The 17,457-nt window shown below is 37.5% G+C and overlaps 1 protein-coding gene across 1 annotated transcript in view; it reads left to right on the plus strand.

Moving 5' to 3' along the window:
• LOC149067677 (collagen alpha-1(XV) chain-like) overlaps nt 1-16,755 on the plus strand; it is a 130,794-nt gene extending 114,039 nt beyond the window's left edge. Inside the window, exons 7-10 of the mRNA XM_089252408.1 lie at nt 4,412-4,475; nt 5,030-5,086; nt 16,544-16,605; nt 16,699-16,755. Coding sequence (XP_089108534.1) covers nt 4,412-4,475; nt 5,030-5,086; nt 16,544-16,605; nt 16,699-16,755 — 240 coding nt within the window. The remainder of the gene's footprint in view (nt 1-4,411; nt 4,476-5,029; nt 5,087-16,543; nt 16,606-16,698) is intronic.
• Nucleotides 16,756-17,457: the final 702 nt, after the last annotated feature.

A 17,457-nucleotide genomic window follows, 5' to 3' on the forward strand; every position in this document is an offset into this window, starting at 1 on the left:
GACAAATTCCATCTCTCTCTCTATCGATATTTGTTCGGTACAGTCAATTTGCGAAAAGTCAAACTCCGATAACTCGAATATCTGTTTTAGTCGAAGTTTTAACTCAGCCCCAAAGCTTTTTCCGTATTTAAGTGTTAAAATTTTCCCTTACCTCGAAGTTTTCTTTCTTCAAGTCGAAATTTTCGGAAATGAGAGAAATTTAATAAATAGCATTTAGTAATAGAATTTTTTAAGCATTTAGCAATAGAAAAATTCTATTCAGCAACATAAAAATTCTATTCAACAATAAAATTTAGTATTTAGCAATAGTAGAATTCTATTTAGCAATAGAATTTAGCATTTTTACGATAGAATTCAGCATTTAGCAATATAATTTAATAGATTCATTTGATTCATCATTGATTTTTGTCTGCCTGCAAAAAGTAAATCACTTTCTCACGAAAGGACAAAAAATAGAGACAATCAAAAATATCTGTATTTTTTCACAGAAAATAATCTTATGTACACTTTATTTATAATTGTTTCATTTATACGAGAATCATGTACGTGTCCGTTTCCATAATACAGTATGTATGTCTGTCTAGGTTATTTCTAAATATAATTATCATTCAATAGTTACATATGATTTAATTAGTGTAACTTATCTTTTTTCGAATTTCTTCATCTCCAGTAGTTTGACCTGTTTTACTTATACGATATTCGTAAATAGTGCTGTTATTTTAACAAATCTTACTTTTTCCCACTTTGAAATCGGAATTTACGATAAGTCGAACTAACTCGAAGTTTTATCGGCTGCTGCACATTTGTTACTCGGAAATATTTTTTGCAATTTCAATCGAAGTTTGTCTGAAAAAAAACAGTTTTCAAGTTCACGCCCAAACCAGATTGTGACCTTTTATTATTAAACATAATCGGGCCGTTTATTGAGAATAATTAGCTCGTTATGTTCAACTGCTCATCGAAGCGATAACTTAATCTTAAAAGGAGCTATTCGCGAAACAAAGAGTTCTTGTGTCGTGGCTTGAACTCGCTCTTTGTGTGTTAGTTCGTGTATAAGAAATGGGTGCAATCCGTGCGTATGTGTGGATACTACAACTCGTTTCTCTTTGGTGTACTCCACCCATCCATTACTCTATAACTTGCCGTGATTGAGCACGTATGTATGCATCGCTTCCAGAAGATAGCCTCTTCAACGAATCTTTCTTTTTTTCGGGGTGGTCTGAATTATAACAGTTAACGTTGCCCTTCACCAGATATGCATTGTGGGTGACGTCCATTCTTGGTATTCTGCTCCATCCGAGTGAGAACAAGACTTTATTTACAGTTTTATCTGAACCATTTAGAGAAAAACTTGAGAAAATTCTTTAAAACATTGACGTCATCCCTAGGTACTCAGAAAGAAATGCAAAATCAAATCTACTGTTGGTCGTATTCAACAGTCGGCGTAAGTACAAGCACCATATCTCGAATCGGAATCTCTTATCTTTTTTCTTTTTTTAGGGGGGGGGGTGTTTCGAAGGAGAATTCCTTTGTTTCAAAAATAATTTTTCTGTTTTTTTGCATTTTTTGATGGTACTGGAAAGTCGTGATTGCTGAGCAAATATTTTCTTGGAAACAAAATTGATTGATTCAATGACTTTCATTAAATTAGTGCATTGAATAACTTAACAGTTGTTCTAGTTGGTGTATTGAGAAAGGAAATTTCACATCTGAAGCAGGGCTCTTAAAAAAAAATTAAAAATTTTACAGTATTTTTCGATGTAGTACATCTGCGAAGTTTTACCAATTGGTATTTTTTTTCTGATAGGGGGTCGTATACAAATTTTAATTTGTGTATCCCCCAAATTATTATTTGGATACTGATACATGCTTTTTCATTGAGTTGATGCATCTCGGTTATGCAGTATTTGACATTTATTTATTTATACAGTATTGTTGGCCCTAGGCTTATACAAGAGAATGCGGTTGAATGAGACATAGATATTGTTTGATATTGTGAAAAAAAAACTAGTGATAGTGGAGGAGTTGACAATAGAACTGGGGAGTCTGTTTCATTCAACTAGTGGTATGAGGAAAGAAGCTGTATTTGAAGCCGTCTGTGAAAGCAAAAATTGGTTTTATTTTAAGGGAATGGTCGAGTCTTCTGGAGATGTGGGATGGTTTGGCTAGAGCACACAGTGTTCCCCAAAGTGGGCAATATCGCCCCCTGGTGGGCGATGGAATGGTCTAAGGGGGCGATAGAACATACTGATTTAACATAGGATCCTATGGGTTTACGTGAGTTGGGGGTGAATGAGAGGAAAAAATTTCTGATGAAGGGGGCGATGGAACAAAAAGTTTGGGAGACTATGGGCTAGAGTATCGAAGTGTCAAAGTTAAACGGACCATGATAGATCTTATAAAACAGGGTTAGTCGAGAAATAAGACGAAGAGTAGCAAAGGAGAGGAGATTAAGTTCGGACACAGAAACAAAAAGTGACCAGCAGTCGTGGATGAAACGGATGGATTTATTTTTTATTGATTCGAGTTTCAAGGAAACAGTTATTTTCCGGATATTATGCTGAGGTGAACTCGGAAAGAAAAGTCATCTCGTCTCCGCCGGGACCCAAACCCAGGCCCTCTTGCATACCGGGCAAGCATGCTACCATCTACACCACTGGAGACATGACCCTGCTTTCCGTATTTCACGCACTGTGGCGTGAGGCGCTGAAGTAGAGGCATTAGTAGCCTCTTAACTTCACCCGGGAGCCATTTCCTGAAGTTTAGAGGCTACTAATGCCTCTACTTCAGCGCCTCACGCCACAGGGCGTGAAATAAGGAAGGCAGGTCATGTCTCCAGTGGTGTAGATGGTAGCATGCTTGCCCGGTATGCAAGAGTGCCTGGGTTCAAGTCCCGGCGAAGATGAGATGGGTTTTCTTTCCGAGTTCACCTCAGTATAACATCCGGAGAAAAACTGTTTCCTTGATATCTCGGGCTGAGAAAAAAGCCATCTATCTCACTCTGATTCGAGTTTGCTATATTGGTATAGGGGCCTCAGATTTAAAACATCCATATTTTTTATGGACATCTTTTTTTTCAGCCACCTCGTTGGGCAGTTTGCCGGTTGTGGCCTTTGCGTTTGTGTTTATGTTAGAGATACAAAAATATTCGGTTATAGCGAGTTGAAAATTAGGAAGCATTACCTATAACGTTTAAAGAATTCTTAAAAATGCTCATTTTTCCCTCTCTCTCTTTCCATGAATGGAACGTAATGATTAGAGCTCGGCTTATATACTCTAAAAGAGTGGCAAAATATTCACTATAAAACGGTGAAACATGCACTGAAATGCACAAAAGACCTGAAATATGCACTACAATAAAGATAAATCTGCATTTAAAAATGCCAACGTGTGACAAGAAAACTAAGATATGTGTATGCATTTGAGAATGCCTAACATCTCTTTAAAAATATTAAAATATGGATGAAGTAAAAAAATATGTTCTAAAAATTCTTCAATATGCTCCATGGGAATATTGAAAAATACACATAAAATAAAATAAATATATATATATATATATATAGGTGGTAGCTGAATCACACACACCCTGTATATACATGTATGCATTTAAAAATGCAAAAATAAAAATAAGCATAAAAATTAAAAAAAGAAATAAGCACAAAAATGGGGAAGAAATATACATATCAAAAGCACTGAAGTATGAGAAAAGAAAAATATGCAATAAGACTATGGAAAATATTTGCAAAAAATGAAGTGAAATGAAATGAAATGCATTTAGAATTGCTAAATATGCTTGTCCATTGAATGTGGAGGTCGCCCATACCATCACAGAACCTCTACCCTGATGTCTGCTGAAGTATGAGCCTAGCTTTTCTCTCAGATGGTGACAATACCTTGTATATGCATCGGGACATTTAAATTACGTTTATTTTCGTCATTTACATCTCTATTTCTCTCCATAAGTTACGTGGGTTTGAGTCCACTAACATCTCGAAATGTGATGCGTTGTGTGTTTGAATGTGGGGCTTTGAGAGGGTTGGGTTAATTAACGGTTATAAATACAATTTTTATTATTTTGTGAAAAATTCTCTGTATATTATTGAAAAAAATCCTTTTCCTTTTCGGTTAAAAAATTGCATTTCACACCATCTGCTACAAAAGTTATACTGAAAAAACAAGATTCCATAAACTTTTTTTGGGACGTAGTGTACATCTGCAGTTTCTACCGCTCCCAGTCCATTCAGATCCTCCAGAGGGTAATGCCATCCACTTTGGGAAACGCAAGCTTATATGGTGATAATCTGCAAACGATGTTGAAGTTACAAACAACTATATCATTGATGCCTCACAAAATTACTCGTGCATTGTAATGATGCTATAAAAAAGTAACTTTTTTCCCTTTCTTGTATAGTTTAAAGATGAAGATGAATCAATAATATTGCCAGGAGCTATTGGAACTTTAAGGCCTGAAGAAGGTGAGTTCACTTAGTTGCATGCAAAAAAAAAACTTTGGAAAAGTGTTTCTGAAAATTTTATGTTTGGCAATCTTAATATAGATTTGGTTCTAGAAAAAACGAAGAACGCTGTTCATTTAACCATTGGTTCGGCAAAATTCACGATAAATTCGACAAAAAAAAATCATGATACTCGGAAGCAATTGCAAATGCTTCAAAAATCGAGCGAGAGAACAACAAAAGAGAAATATTTATAACTTTCTTTAACTGTCGTGATTTAATGCATTGGAGAGGTTTATTAGTTTAATAAGAAGATTGTGCTGGGTTTGGTTTTTTTTGTATTCGTGTGATCGAATTGATGTTCGATTAGAATGAACTCTTTATTAACCTCAAATGTTCGTGATCGTGAGCAGCTGGTGGAGTAACCCTTTGGAATTGTTCCGCAGATGGTGAACATGTGCTAAAGGCGTTAAAACCACCTGTAATTAAACCCATTATATTAATATCAAGTAACAATTATATTTTTGTGAGGTTCATTTCGCAAATGTTAATTGTATGTTTTACTCTGTTTTCAGGTCCACCTCCACTCATTACTCCTCCTCCTCCTGACCCTGGAGTTCACGGCAGTGAAGGTAGATTTTTTTTTTCTCATTCTTTTTCAATCATTTCTTGTCTACATTTTCTTTTTTTAAATCTAAAATAATTCAGCATATAAAAACGATATTTAAATAATGTTATTTGTATACGCTATAGTAGAAATACAGGGTGGTTATGAATAAACTGACATTGTGACACTACTCGAACGTGTGTAGCGCCCGCTGTGGTGGACGTATTTCATTGAAACTTGATATATACGTTATTTGGACCATGGAAAAAAGATAATGCGATAAAAAAGATGCACTTTTTCACCTGGTGGTCAAAAATCGAAGAATTTTTCATTGAATCTTTCTTTTTCCCATAGTCTATATATCCTATATACCAAGTTTCATGAAAATACTTCCATCAGAATGGGTGCTATATACGTCTGAATAGTGTCAATTTATTTGTAGCCACCCTGTATTTACTGACACTTAAACAAAACCCTAGATACTTTCCTTTTTTCTAGGTTCACTCGTTTTCACTCCATCAATTCGTGAGTAATTCCATCTCTAAAATACTCAGACTGGTTTACACTTTAAGTTTAGAGTTTAAAACATTCTTGCAATTATCGCATTTCAATGGAGAAATATGGGCTTGTATTTTGGCACGTTTTCGACTGAAGCTTAATTTTTCGCGTGTGAAATTTTTACTTAAGGGGTGTCACAACCCGTGAAGTCAGTTTTTCGAAAATGACTAGAAAAATATTTCATTCAATTGCAAATTAAACGTGGAAAATTTCGTGTCAATCGGTTAGTTTGTTCTTCCATAATAAGAGAAAGAAGTAATGATTTATAATGTAAATATTATATATGTACAAAAAAACACTTTGAACGCGATTTTCTCAGATTGCAGTTTTTCAGTTTATCAAGATAAAAAAATTAACAATTGACTATTCGGAAGTATTTTTAAAAAGGTTTGGTGACAGATTCGCACGATGCATTTCCGCACATGGGGAATTTGATGACACTTCCGCAAAACATGGGCCCTTATTTCCTTTTTTTTTTTTGCCCTTCCTTCTTGTCTGCTCTACCATAAATGGCCTGAAGTTATGAAAGGGCGGTATCCATATGAAATTGTGCCACTGAAATCGTCTTTCATGCATATTTGTGATTGGAATTATGGTAAAGTGATAAAATTTATAAAATTTCATTGTTATGATGCCGGTTCTTTTTCTTTTGTTTGTGTTTTCGTCATTTTTTCCATTCCTTGGAAATACAAAGGATAGACTTCAAGGCAAAAGCAAAATAATCTACACTCCCTGAAAATAAAGTCGCATTCTTTGTAACTTAAAATCAACCCACAATGTTATATCAACTTTATTTTTTGGTCAGATTTGCAGTATTTCACAGGCACCCTAATGAATCCAGAAATGATGATTAAATACCTCTGTAATAACTTCGAATAGGTTCTCTCGATTGTATTTAGTCGATTTGGATTTGATCTCGATTGGATTTACTCAGTGAATGACAATCCAAGTGGCGACACAGAACGAAACGATGAACCTCTCCGCTAATTATAGGAAGTACAAATGACTGAATGTCAAGCAAAGATAATTGGAAAGAAAAGTCACATTCCTCTGTGAGGAATCGAACCACCACAACCTCACACTTTCCGGGGCGTGCTCTACCATTAAGCTGCAGAGGACTGGCATTTTCTTTCCTAAGAACACTGTGTTCCTTTAGGTCGAACGAGACTGTGCAATAGACAGCCTAACTCAGCAACAGCTCGCAACCTGCTGAAATGCACCATGTGGATCCGCCTATACACCTTTTAAAAAAAGACTGAATCCAGATTTTTGAAATTTATATCTTTTTTTTTTCAAACTTTAAACATTCATAAATTGACGAATAGTCAGATATTCAAGTTCGAGGCTCATTTTACTGGCAATGTGTTAAATAAACATTTCTGCAAAATTTTCAGAATTTTTGGTACAGTAGTTTTTTTTTTTTAATCTTATGGGTGAGCTCAAAGATTACAATCTGGAAAAACCGCGTTCAAAGTGTTCTTGTATACATTTATACCGTAATTCATTAATTCTTTCTTTTATTTTGAAAGAACAAATAAACCGATTGACATAAAATTTTTTGCATTTGATTTGAAATTAAATGAAATATTTTTTAAAGTAATTTTTGAAATGAGGGGCCATGACACCCCTTTGCTTGAGCAAAAAAGAAAAACTTGTACGAAAAAGACATTCAATTTTTAATGTTTGCGTGACCGTCATCAATTGAAAGGGAAGTTTTCGGGGCAAAAGACCAGACATGACCCGGGCTCTGTCCCTCAAGAGATATAAGCCTTTTTTTTCTTTTTGAGACAAAAGACCATCTCATCGTTCATTTTTCTCAACGTTTCCCCGACACCAGCGGTCGCCATTATCAGAAGGTGTCTAAGTAGCGTAACTGAATACTCAATTCAAATCTGGAAGAGAAGAAGCGATGAAGCTCAGCAGGTCCCACCTTTGAAATACATCAGATCTTCTCTCCGTTCCGTGGTCATAAACGAAACCAACGAGACAACCTATGGGATTGCTTGGCGCTTCTTGTCAAATAACATGCTAGAGGCCCCTTTTTTTCAAAGATGGGACATGAGGAAATCTTTTAGAAAAAAAAAATATAAGTATGCATGCTATGATCATTCTTCGGTCATCTGTTGGTCTGTCTTGGACTTCTAGACACAAATCTTCGAATTTATTATCCACTTACACAACTTAGACATCCCTTGATAATGCTAACCGCTGGTGTTGGGGAAACGTTGAGAAATATGAACTCACAACCACGGCTTTTTACCCCCGGAAATATCTTTTCCAACTCTATTACTCTCTCTTTTTCCAATCTAATTCAATAGGAAATTCTCAGCGTGCTAATTGTTCACATCTTCTAACATTATTCTGAGAATTCAGTACCAGCGTTTTATAGCCCATCAGCAGCAGGCGATCGTGGTCTCACCAAAGCTGCATTAAGATCTTTCAAGCGGCCTTGGGGTCTCACCCTCTTTAAATGCCGTATTTAACATAGTTTTCTAGTTGCGTTTAGACGCATCCCGTTTCAGCGCAAAAGAAAAGAAAAACAATTTCTTGAACGAAAATGGCCGACATCCTCTACACTAAGCAATGGCTTTGCTCCGCGCGGGAAAGGTATTTAGAGACGAAAGAACTGATCGATACTCAAAGCGAGGACCTGGAGAAAGAGCCTTACAAATTGAAATACAAAGCCGCTGAGATCTTGAGAGAGTTGAGAAACGAGCTCAACAAGTTGGAAGACAAGGACCATCCGTCGATCAACGTGGTGAGATCTTTGTTTGAGTACGAATTGGGCAGTATAGCTTATGAGACGGAAGAACCTTGTACTTGTGACGAGCACCACAAGAAATGTTGGGAACTCGTCAAAGATCACGCCGCCGAGCGCGAATACATCTGCAGCGCTATCAACTTCCTCAATTCTCTTGGTATCCTTCGAGCATCACGTGGCGAACGCGAAGAAGCCAAGGATTTTTTATTTCCGCTGTGGTGGTCGAGTGGTTATAGTGACGGACTCGCGATGCGAGGATCCGGGTTCGAACCCCGCAGTGGTGGTCGGCTGAAGTTGGTTTTCTGTGGTTCCCAACTTCAAGGCGCAAATGCGAGCCGATCTCCCCGTTAAAAAGTCTCGCCACAGAGAGCAACAGTCCTACAACGATAAATCATTCAATCATAACACTTCACTCATAGTTAGAGAAACTGGTGGCAGATGGCAGCACTACACATAACAAGCATTACAGAGAAACAAAAACTTCACGTCAGGTTTCACTACACGTACACGCACATTCCCGCATGTACCGATTCGTTGGGGGGGGGGGTGTAGCAGTAGTAGGTAGGGCCTCCAAAAAATGGCTCGGGGATCCATGATGTTCTTAAGTCAACCACCTTGTTGGCCAATTTGCCTGTTGTGGCGTTGTATTTGTATTTATTAATTTCAAAACTGTTACATCCATATCATCACCATTCGTACAATGAACCATTTTCATTCGTTGCAATTTTAATTCTTTCTTCGTGAGAATCGATTTAATTCAGATTTCAGAAATCGATTCAGTTTCTCAATTTGTTATATTTTTCTCAAAGAAGTAGCAATCGTAGATTGGTCATGGAGAGATTTATCGTTATATCGGACATCGATATCGGAAATAAAATAAATTCATGTAAAGTGACGAAATATACGCTTAAATATTAACTATGTGGGCTATTAATATAGGGCTTTTCTCCAATTAATGCATATCAAAGTAAAATATTAATTTTCTTCATGCTTCGTATGTCGTATATGTATTGAAATTTCAATTCCCTTGTAATAAACGTATGGGATTTGTTGAAGTGACAAAATTATGGGCCACACGCACAAAGTGAGGTCAACTTCTTTTGGCATTTTATTTTTTTCTGAGTAGCTTTTGTTTTCTTGCCAAAAGATTATATCTGACGCAATCCGTCACTCGCAATTTTGCACTCCTAACGTTCGAGTGGTTTTGATGGTATATCAAGATTACACTGCTGACAACAAAACGAGCTTGAGTGACATCCTAATTTCGTTTCAGTCCCTCACCACACACATTTCCGTCTATATCACAACTTCATTTTTATTGGTTGTATTCCATATAAAACTTTTTCATCTGCCTCTGATTTCCTGCAATTTCAGGAGTCTTCATGACAAAATAAGGAAAAAACATATATTGCCTTCTGTTTATATTTTTCACTTTTTGTTTTCTGCCGATCTTTTAATAAAACCTTAAATGCTTTAAATTCCGCCAAGTGCAATAAAAATGAAGATCAAATATTATCTTTATATAGTGTAAAACGCGTTGAGATATGTTGAGCTCTGTTTACAGATTGTGGTGGTGTTAAGCTGCATCCATACTCCACTTAATGTGGACGGTGTGACAGATACGAGACAAGCAACTAAAGTGAAGTTTATGCCTATTGTATCGTTAAAAAAGCGCTGCCATCTGTGTTCCGAATTCGGAAGCAAACAATGCAGATTATTTTTCTCGTATCATGCTTCAATTTTAAATGCTGTACGTCTGAGGGCTCTATGTGGAAACACTTTTTCGAATGAGGGATCGGCCACAATTTTGATTTCTGCAGTGGCTTTCCAATCAATCCACTGATTTCTGCAGTTTTCGTTTCTATGTTACCGCAATCACCCAGAATAGCGTTAATCTCTGCATCTATTCACAGGCAGTATCGTCTGTAGTGGGGTAGAGCTGGAGAATATTGCAGTATCGAACAATAGAGAGATGTTGTCTTGGCCAGAATTATGGTACCCGGCGTGCACGACGCCTTACAGAAGAAAGAAATGCGCCACACTGTTTTAGTCCTGGCACCTGGATTGATGATGTCAGTTGCCATAAACATTGAATCGTTGTCAGAACTGGTTATTACCAAAGAAACATTGACCTAGCGATGTATTTCTGATATTCTACGAGAAGTGGCGAAACCCATTCACCCACCAACACAGCACGTTATTACAACGGGATAATGCACGTCTCAATGTTGCGATTTGTTCTTTGCAGTACATGCCGGTTCATAACACAAAATGCCTTTTCCGTCCCGTTCGCCAGAAATTCGCCCATTAATAATGTTTAGGTCACGGCGGGCTTACAGCTGAAATGCTGACCGAATTCATCAGCAATTTTAAAGACGCGCCTGCATGTGCGCTATGCGTTGTGTTTGAGTGAATTGCTGAGATTTCCCATCCATGTGTATGGCGGTCACGAAATATTTCATAATAAGGCAAGCAACACGCTCTAGACGAACGTCACACTTCAGACGACCCGCCGACGATCGGCACATCAAAGGGACTCGTGTTGCGTCTCTTGGAGTTAGTATACAAAGGCTGTGTGGCGCTGCGGTCGGAACCGGCTGGTGGAAGGGGGGAAAAACAGAAGAAAAAAGAAGGAAAGCAAAAGCACGGCGAAAAACAAACGTTTGTAAACATATCTAGACGCACCTTGTTAGATTTGGGGCGTCATCTAAGGGTACGAACATAGTGCACGCTAGTTTCTGATCCTGCAATTCGGTGCCGTTGGTGATGGGTTGAAAACCTGAATTCCAGGTTTTTTAACCAATCCGTCACGATACCGACTCGCAAAATCGGAAACCAACGTGCACTATGTTCATACCCTAAAGTTGGATCCACGCTCGCAGCTTCAACCGGCGGAAAACAGGTTTTGATGTGTAGCTAGTACAGTGCGGGTTATTTTAATGGTCGATTTTGCATAGCCAACTCTCCAAAACCAGTTTTACGCAGCTCAGAATTCCGTATTGGCCGTAACGTGTGGACCCAGCTTGGCGTATTTATGGCATGGCATACTCCAACAGTGTGTAGAAGCAATCTATCGCAGCTTTCCGCAACGCATCCAAGCTTGCATTGGTCCATGAAGAAACTCCTATAAGTTACTAATATTTTCCCACTTCCCTTCGTAAAACAAGAAAAATAAAGTACATTTATTTTTAATTTTGCGATCATTTACTCATCTGTATATGCACTCTGTCTTTGGTAGAAATGTCATACATATAACACAACCCGTTCAGAGTGTTTCATTTTTTTCCAGCAGTGGAGAATTTCTTTGAATTAACCTCAAACTTACCACGAAGAGACACTGAGAAATCTGCAATCAGCGATGCTCATTCCTGAAGAAATCTTCTCTTGCATGACTTTGTCATCGGACAGCCGAAATCACATCGACTCTATTCCCGTTTCTACCGAAAAGAAAGCAGGTGTTGACGAAATTTTTGTGAGGATTTCCTTTGAACAATGATTTTGTGCTCGTAATGTACTTACTGTAATGCCGGCAGAGTGAAAGCTCACATTCTTCTGTTCTTACGATTCTTCTTTCCCCAGCTAACAACTCCTCTATCGTGTGAAGGTAGATAGAACGGATTAGTTTACGGGAAAGACCTCATTCTGGCTCGACTCACGAGATGTCCTCTCAAATTTCAGTTAATCTCGCATGATAGAAAACAGGCATACCATGACTGTAAAATCCGCAGACAGTCTTTCTGAACAAGTATGTGTTACCTTCAATCAAGTTACTACTAGTGATCTACTTTGTTTTTTCGACTATATAAGTGGCGAAGAAATTTTTCCTAAGACATGGGCCATGCTGGAAAAATTTATACTGTACTTCCCGGACAAAATTGTCATACGTTTAGCAGATTATTACCGCTTCCGTTCTCCGGATAACCGACTTCTGCGGAAATCTTTTGCAAATGAAACGGACTTGAAGCAGGTACTCACGGACAATTTAGCGTCATAGTTCTTCGATTTTTACCAACGGGACAAAGCGCAGCGGAAGATACGTTGTCAAAAGATGCTGAATGCTGATGAAGATTAATTTAAGTGTTAACGTTATGTGGAATTTGTTGTATCCATTTTACTTCTGAAGTTGAAAAATGGCAAGAACTTCTTTAATTAGCATGTACTTCCTTGACACAAAAATATATTCAATGTAAGGGATTTTTTTCTGGCCTCAAGGAAACGTAATTTTGCTGAACTGCTAAGCATGTGGCCGATAAATGCAAATTAGAAGGAGGAGAGGTAAAGTGGTAGACACTCCTCTTTTTGCTGGAGAGCAGTTCGCATTAAATTCTCTAGAGGTGATAATTAAGAGATCTTCCAGTATGTACTAGCCATACTTGCTGTGACAGTCATTTCAAATGATTAAAGAAGGTTTCTACAAGCCCAGTACAGTGTGATTTGCAATCGTCGTCCAAAAAAAGTATTACCGATTACTGAAGCGGAAGGGACGCAATTGGCCTCAAGATATCATCACTATACCACTATGTGTCAGTTTTTTCATTTCTTATGTTACATATGCAACGTGGTAAATATTCTCGTCCTGCACTAGAGTGTGCCGTAAGGTTCTGGAGACCATACCTACAGAAAGACATAGACTTGGTTGAAAGGGTACAAAGAGCAACGCGTGCTCTTGTTAACACACAAGGCTTGAGCTATGAAGAAAGATTTGATTTCTTAAAGATGTTCGCATTTGAGGAAAATGTGAAAAAAAACCTAAACATTTTCAACGGGATGGATAGAAGGGACCCGAGTTATCAATACACCGTCGATCAACTGCTTCGACAAGAGGACCCCAGTATCGTTTAGTAAGGGACAATTCGTGGTTATGGTGTCGCAGGGAGTTTTTCTCTAATGTGGTAGTTAATAAATGTAATAGCTTACCTCCTGGGGTCGTGAATTGTAACACAATTTACACGTTTAAAAAAGAAGTGCGATCATGGTGGGATAAATCGCGAAACTATCCATACTTAATCTAAGACAACAATAATCTTTTTTGATGGGCAGTGTATTATATAGTATTAATTATTCGTTTTTTCTTTCGTGATACATGCTTTTATATTGGGTTGCTGTATTTTGGTTAGGGGTCATTCAAGTATTACTTCAGTATCGAGGGGATTTCGGATTTGCTGACTTTGATGACAAGGGGGGGGGGGTTGAAGGTTGCTTACGTCATCAACCACCCTTTTTTGAAGATGTGAAATATTCTGAACTGCTGACGAAATTTTGCTGACAAGGGGGGGGGGGAGGGCCAGAAATGGCTAAAAATCTGCTGACATGATACTTGAATGGCCCCTTACATTTGACATCCATATTTTTATGGGTATATTTTTTCAACCATCTCGCTGGGCATTTTGCCGGTTGTAGCCTTTGTGTTTGTATTTGTATAAATCCGGTTATTATACAAAATCGCCGACCGTTTTTGTAAGTTTGATAAATTTCCTAAATTTATCAGTTTTACCAGTGATTATAGATAATACCCAAGCATGGCAGGTAAATTTGATAAATGCTAAAAAATTATCAGTTTTACTGGCGATTATGTATAATATCCAAGTTCTGTTAGTAAAAACATGATAAATAGTACTAAATTCATCACATTTTGGTCGGTTATTATGCATAATCGCCATTTCTTATTGGTAAATATAATAAATCGGTCCCATGGCCGTGATAAGATTATTATTTAGATGACCATATACGCGTGAACCGAATATAATGAACTCTGATTTAACGAATTTTTCCGAACGTTCCAGAAATAACTCCTATTTGACGAATTCTGAAATCGGACTTCTATATACTCTCAGATAACGAGCTTTCATTTAATAATTTTTATGATCACACCCCGATATAATGATTTCTAATTTAATAAATTTTGCGATCTTACTCTGATATAACGAATGAATAAGGGGAGACCTACTCCACTCATCTTTACCCCTTTCCTACATAAATGTTAAAAAAAGGCTCCTGTTTTCAAAATACATACAGTAGAATCCGGATTTAACGAATCAGATAAAACCGATTTTTTTATTTGTTAAATCGATAAAAATCATTATATCGGGGGTTGCGATCGACATGAATATTCGCGCAGAGACAGGATTAAAAAAGTAATGTTAATCATGATATTTAAGTCGATATTAAGCGTCATCGATATTAAGATATTAAGTCGCCATCTGGTGGCAGTGTCAGCAGTTGCGAGCTTTGGCCTGAATTAGGTCCGACCGTCTATGTACGATCCCGTTCAGTGCACACGAGCTCCAAGGAAAAATCGAGATATTCGTTGCCTTTGTAGTCTAGTGGTCTAGGGCGCTCACACGGCAAGTGAGAGGACGTGGGTTCGATTCCCCGCAAAGGCAGTTGAATTTTCTCTCTTTCCCAAATAGAGTCGATCCTTTTTTATAATGTTCCCACTTAAAACGTTTTCCCGCTTAGTACGACTTATTTCCGTGGCCTGAACTACAACTAATTTTCATTAAGATTTCCCATTTAAAGCGTTTTCCCGCTTACAACGTTTTTCATGACGGTTTTTGAAAAACGTTATAAGCGGGATCCACTGCATATCTTCGCATCAGCCAGCTGTTGAAAACCTTCGTCATGAATTTTAATAAATGTGAGTTCGTTATATCAGGGTATACAAATACAAATGCAACGCCACAACAGGCAAATTGCCCAACAAGGTGGTTGACTTAAGAACATCATGGATCCCCGAGCCATTTTTTGGAGGCCCTACCTACTACTGCTACACCACACATGCACCCCGCCCACACCCCCCCCCAACGAATCGGTACATGCGGGAATGTGCGTGTACGTGTAGTGAAACCTGACGTGAAGTTTTTGTTTCTCTGTAATGCTTGTTATGTGTAGTGCTGCCATCTGCCACCAGTTTCTCTAACTATGAGTGAAGTGTTATGATTGAATGATTTATCGTTGTAGGACTGTTGCTCTCTGTGGCGAGACTTTTTAACGGGGAGATCGGCTCACATTTGCGCCTTGAAGTTGGGAACCACAGAAAACCAACTTCAGCCGACTTCAGGGTCCGAGTATATTTATCAAATATACTATAGACTGATTTGGATTTTTTTTTTCCATGTTTATTAAATTCACCAATTACACTAGGCTATTATGTATAATCACCGGTAAAAGTAATTTTTTTATTATTTAGCAAATTTACCAACGACGCTTGGGTAGTATGCATATTCGCCGGTAAAAGGAATAAATTTATCAAACTTACCGAGACGATTGGTGATTATGCATAATAGCCGATTTATCATATTTTAGTGATGTGATCATTGCTAGTGATGCCGACATGATGTCTACCATAAGGAAGAGACTGACAGAGCTCCTCTTCGTCAGGGAGAGGTTCGATCGCCCTTCCCAAGAGCCTAATAAGATGAGGAAAATTGGTCTGTCCCTTAAAATGCAGGACAATCCTACGAACATGCACAATTAGTCGCTCCTCCGACATATGGATCCGCTTCTATCCAAGAAATGAAGGAAACGTTGGTGGTTCCAATTTCAAACCATTCGTCACATAAGAAACGTAAATGAAAAGGTGGTTTCATTGTGAAACAACTTGACTGAAAAGGTTTTATTATTGAAATTATCAAAGCGTGAAACTATTTCATTTTTTTAGTCACAATAAAAATTACATTTTTTACTGAATTTTCGCACTTTGAATTTGCGTTTTTGCAATTTGCGAGTCATCCTCAATCATTAGCGATAAGTGCTGAAAAACTTCAGAGTCAAATATCTTCGTAAATATTGCATTTAAAAATATGGAATTTTTTGCAAATCTCTTTTTGGAGCAGATCCTACATTTCACTAATTGAAAATTTTAGTACACGGGGACTATAAAAAGTTAATTTCTTTATTTTTTATGCGTACGATCTCTACAAAAACCATGCTGTTTCTTAAAATGTCGTAATTTTTAAAAAAATTACACCATTTTAAAAAATCGCATGTCAAAATATTTTGTGATTGGAACTATAATTCCAAACTCAACGGTTGCAAAAATAATCCTGTGGACAAACAATTTGAATCCACGTGTATTGCAAGTTGAGATGCTTAATTTCATATCTATTTCTCTCACTACTGTTTACAAAGTAGAAATTTTGTGCTCAAATCGTATATTTTCAGGAAAAACAAGATTGAAAGGTCAGAAAGGTCAGTCTGGAAGACATGGGCGACCCGGAAAAAAAGTAACTAAAATATTTTACAATTATTCAAATATTCTTATATATATCAGTTTTTACATGTTAACTAATTTCTGTAGACTCTTCATGATTACATAGCTGAATATGCGATTTTATTTCATAATTACTCCCATACTCAGGAGAGAATGGGAGTAACACCTCAGAAAATTAAAAGCAATTAAGAGATAATTTCTCCCAAATTCCCACATTTCATTAAATTACTGTGATATACAGGGTGTTTCACGACGAGTGTCCGAAAGGAATAGAAATTCTACGGTTCGTTTTGAAATGAAAGTAAAGTATGAAAAGCGATGAGAGAGAGAGTAAAAGATAAGCATCGAGCTTGCAATAGTTTTACTTAAAACTGTGGGGCTATTGCAAAAAAAGAACAAATTCTATACTCAAAGGAATTCAGCTCAGGATACAGTATTTGAGAGAAAAAAATTTGCTGAGGAGAGAATTCCATGATTAAAATCTTCAATTTGACGTGAATACGTCTTTTAAATCATCTGACGATACTGGGTGCATTCCCAAGAAGTTGCACAACGAAATCCTTTAAACGCTCATAGCTTAGAGGCCTTTCACACGGAGCGGATGCGGTCCGGAAGAAGTTTTAACAATTGGAATATACTGAGCCTTTCAGACGAGCCGAAAAATCTCCGCACCTAGGAAATGTTCATGCGGGTCCGGACGTCGTCCGCATGTGTCAAAACCAAGTGCGGGCTCCGCATCCGCACATACAAATTTTGACAATTAGGTTATTCGGAGCTATTCAGACGATGCGGATGCGGAGCGAATTCGTCCGCATCTTTGGCTACTTTTTGAAGGTGATTTTTCACGGAATTTTTTTAATTATTT

The sequence above is a fragment of the Pholcus phalangioides genome, unplaced genomic scaffold (genome assembly GCF_987345545.1).
Source record: "Pholcus phalangioides strain wild (caught in Gottingen) unplaced genomic scaffold, Ppha-v1.0 ptg000029l_1, whole genome shotgun sequence".
Classification (NCBI taxonomy): Eukaryota; Metazoa; Arthropoda; class Arachnida; order Araneae; family Pholcidae; genus Pholcus; species Pholcus phalangioides.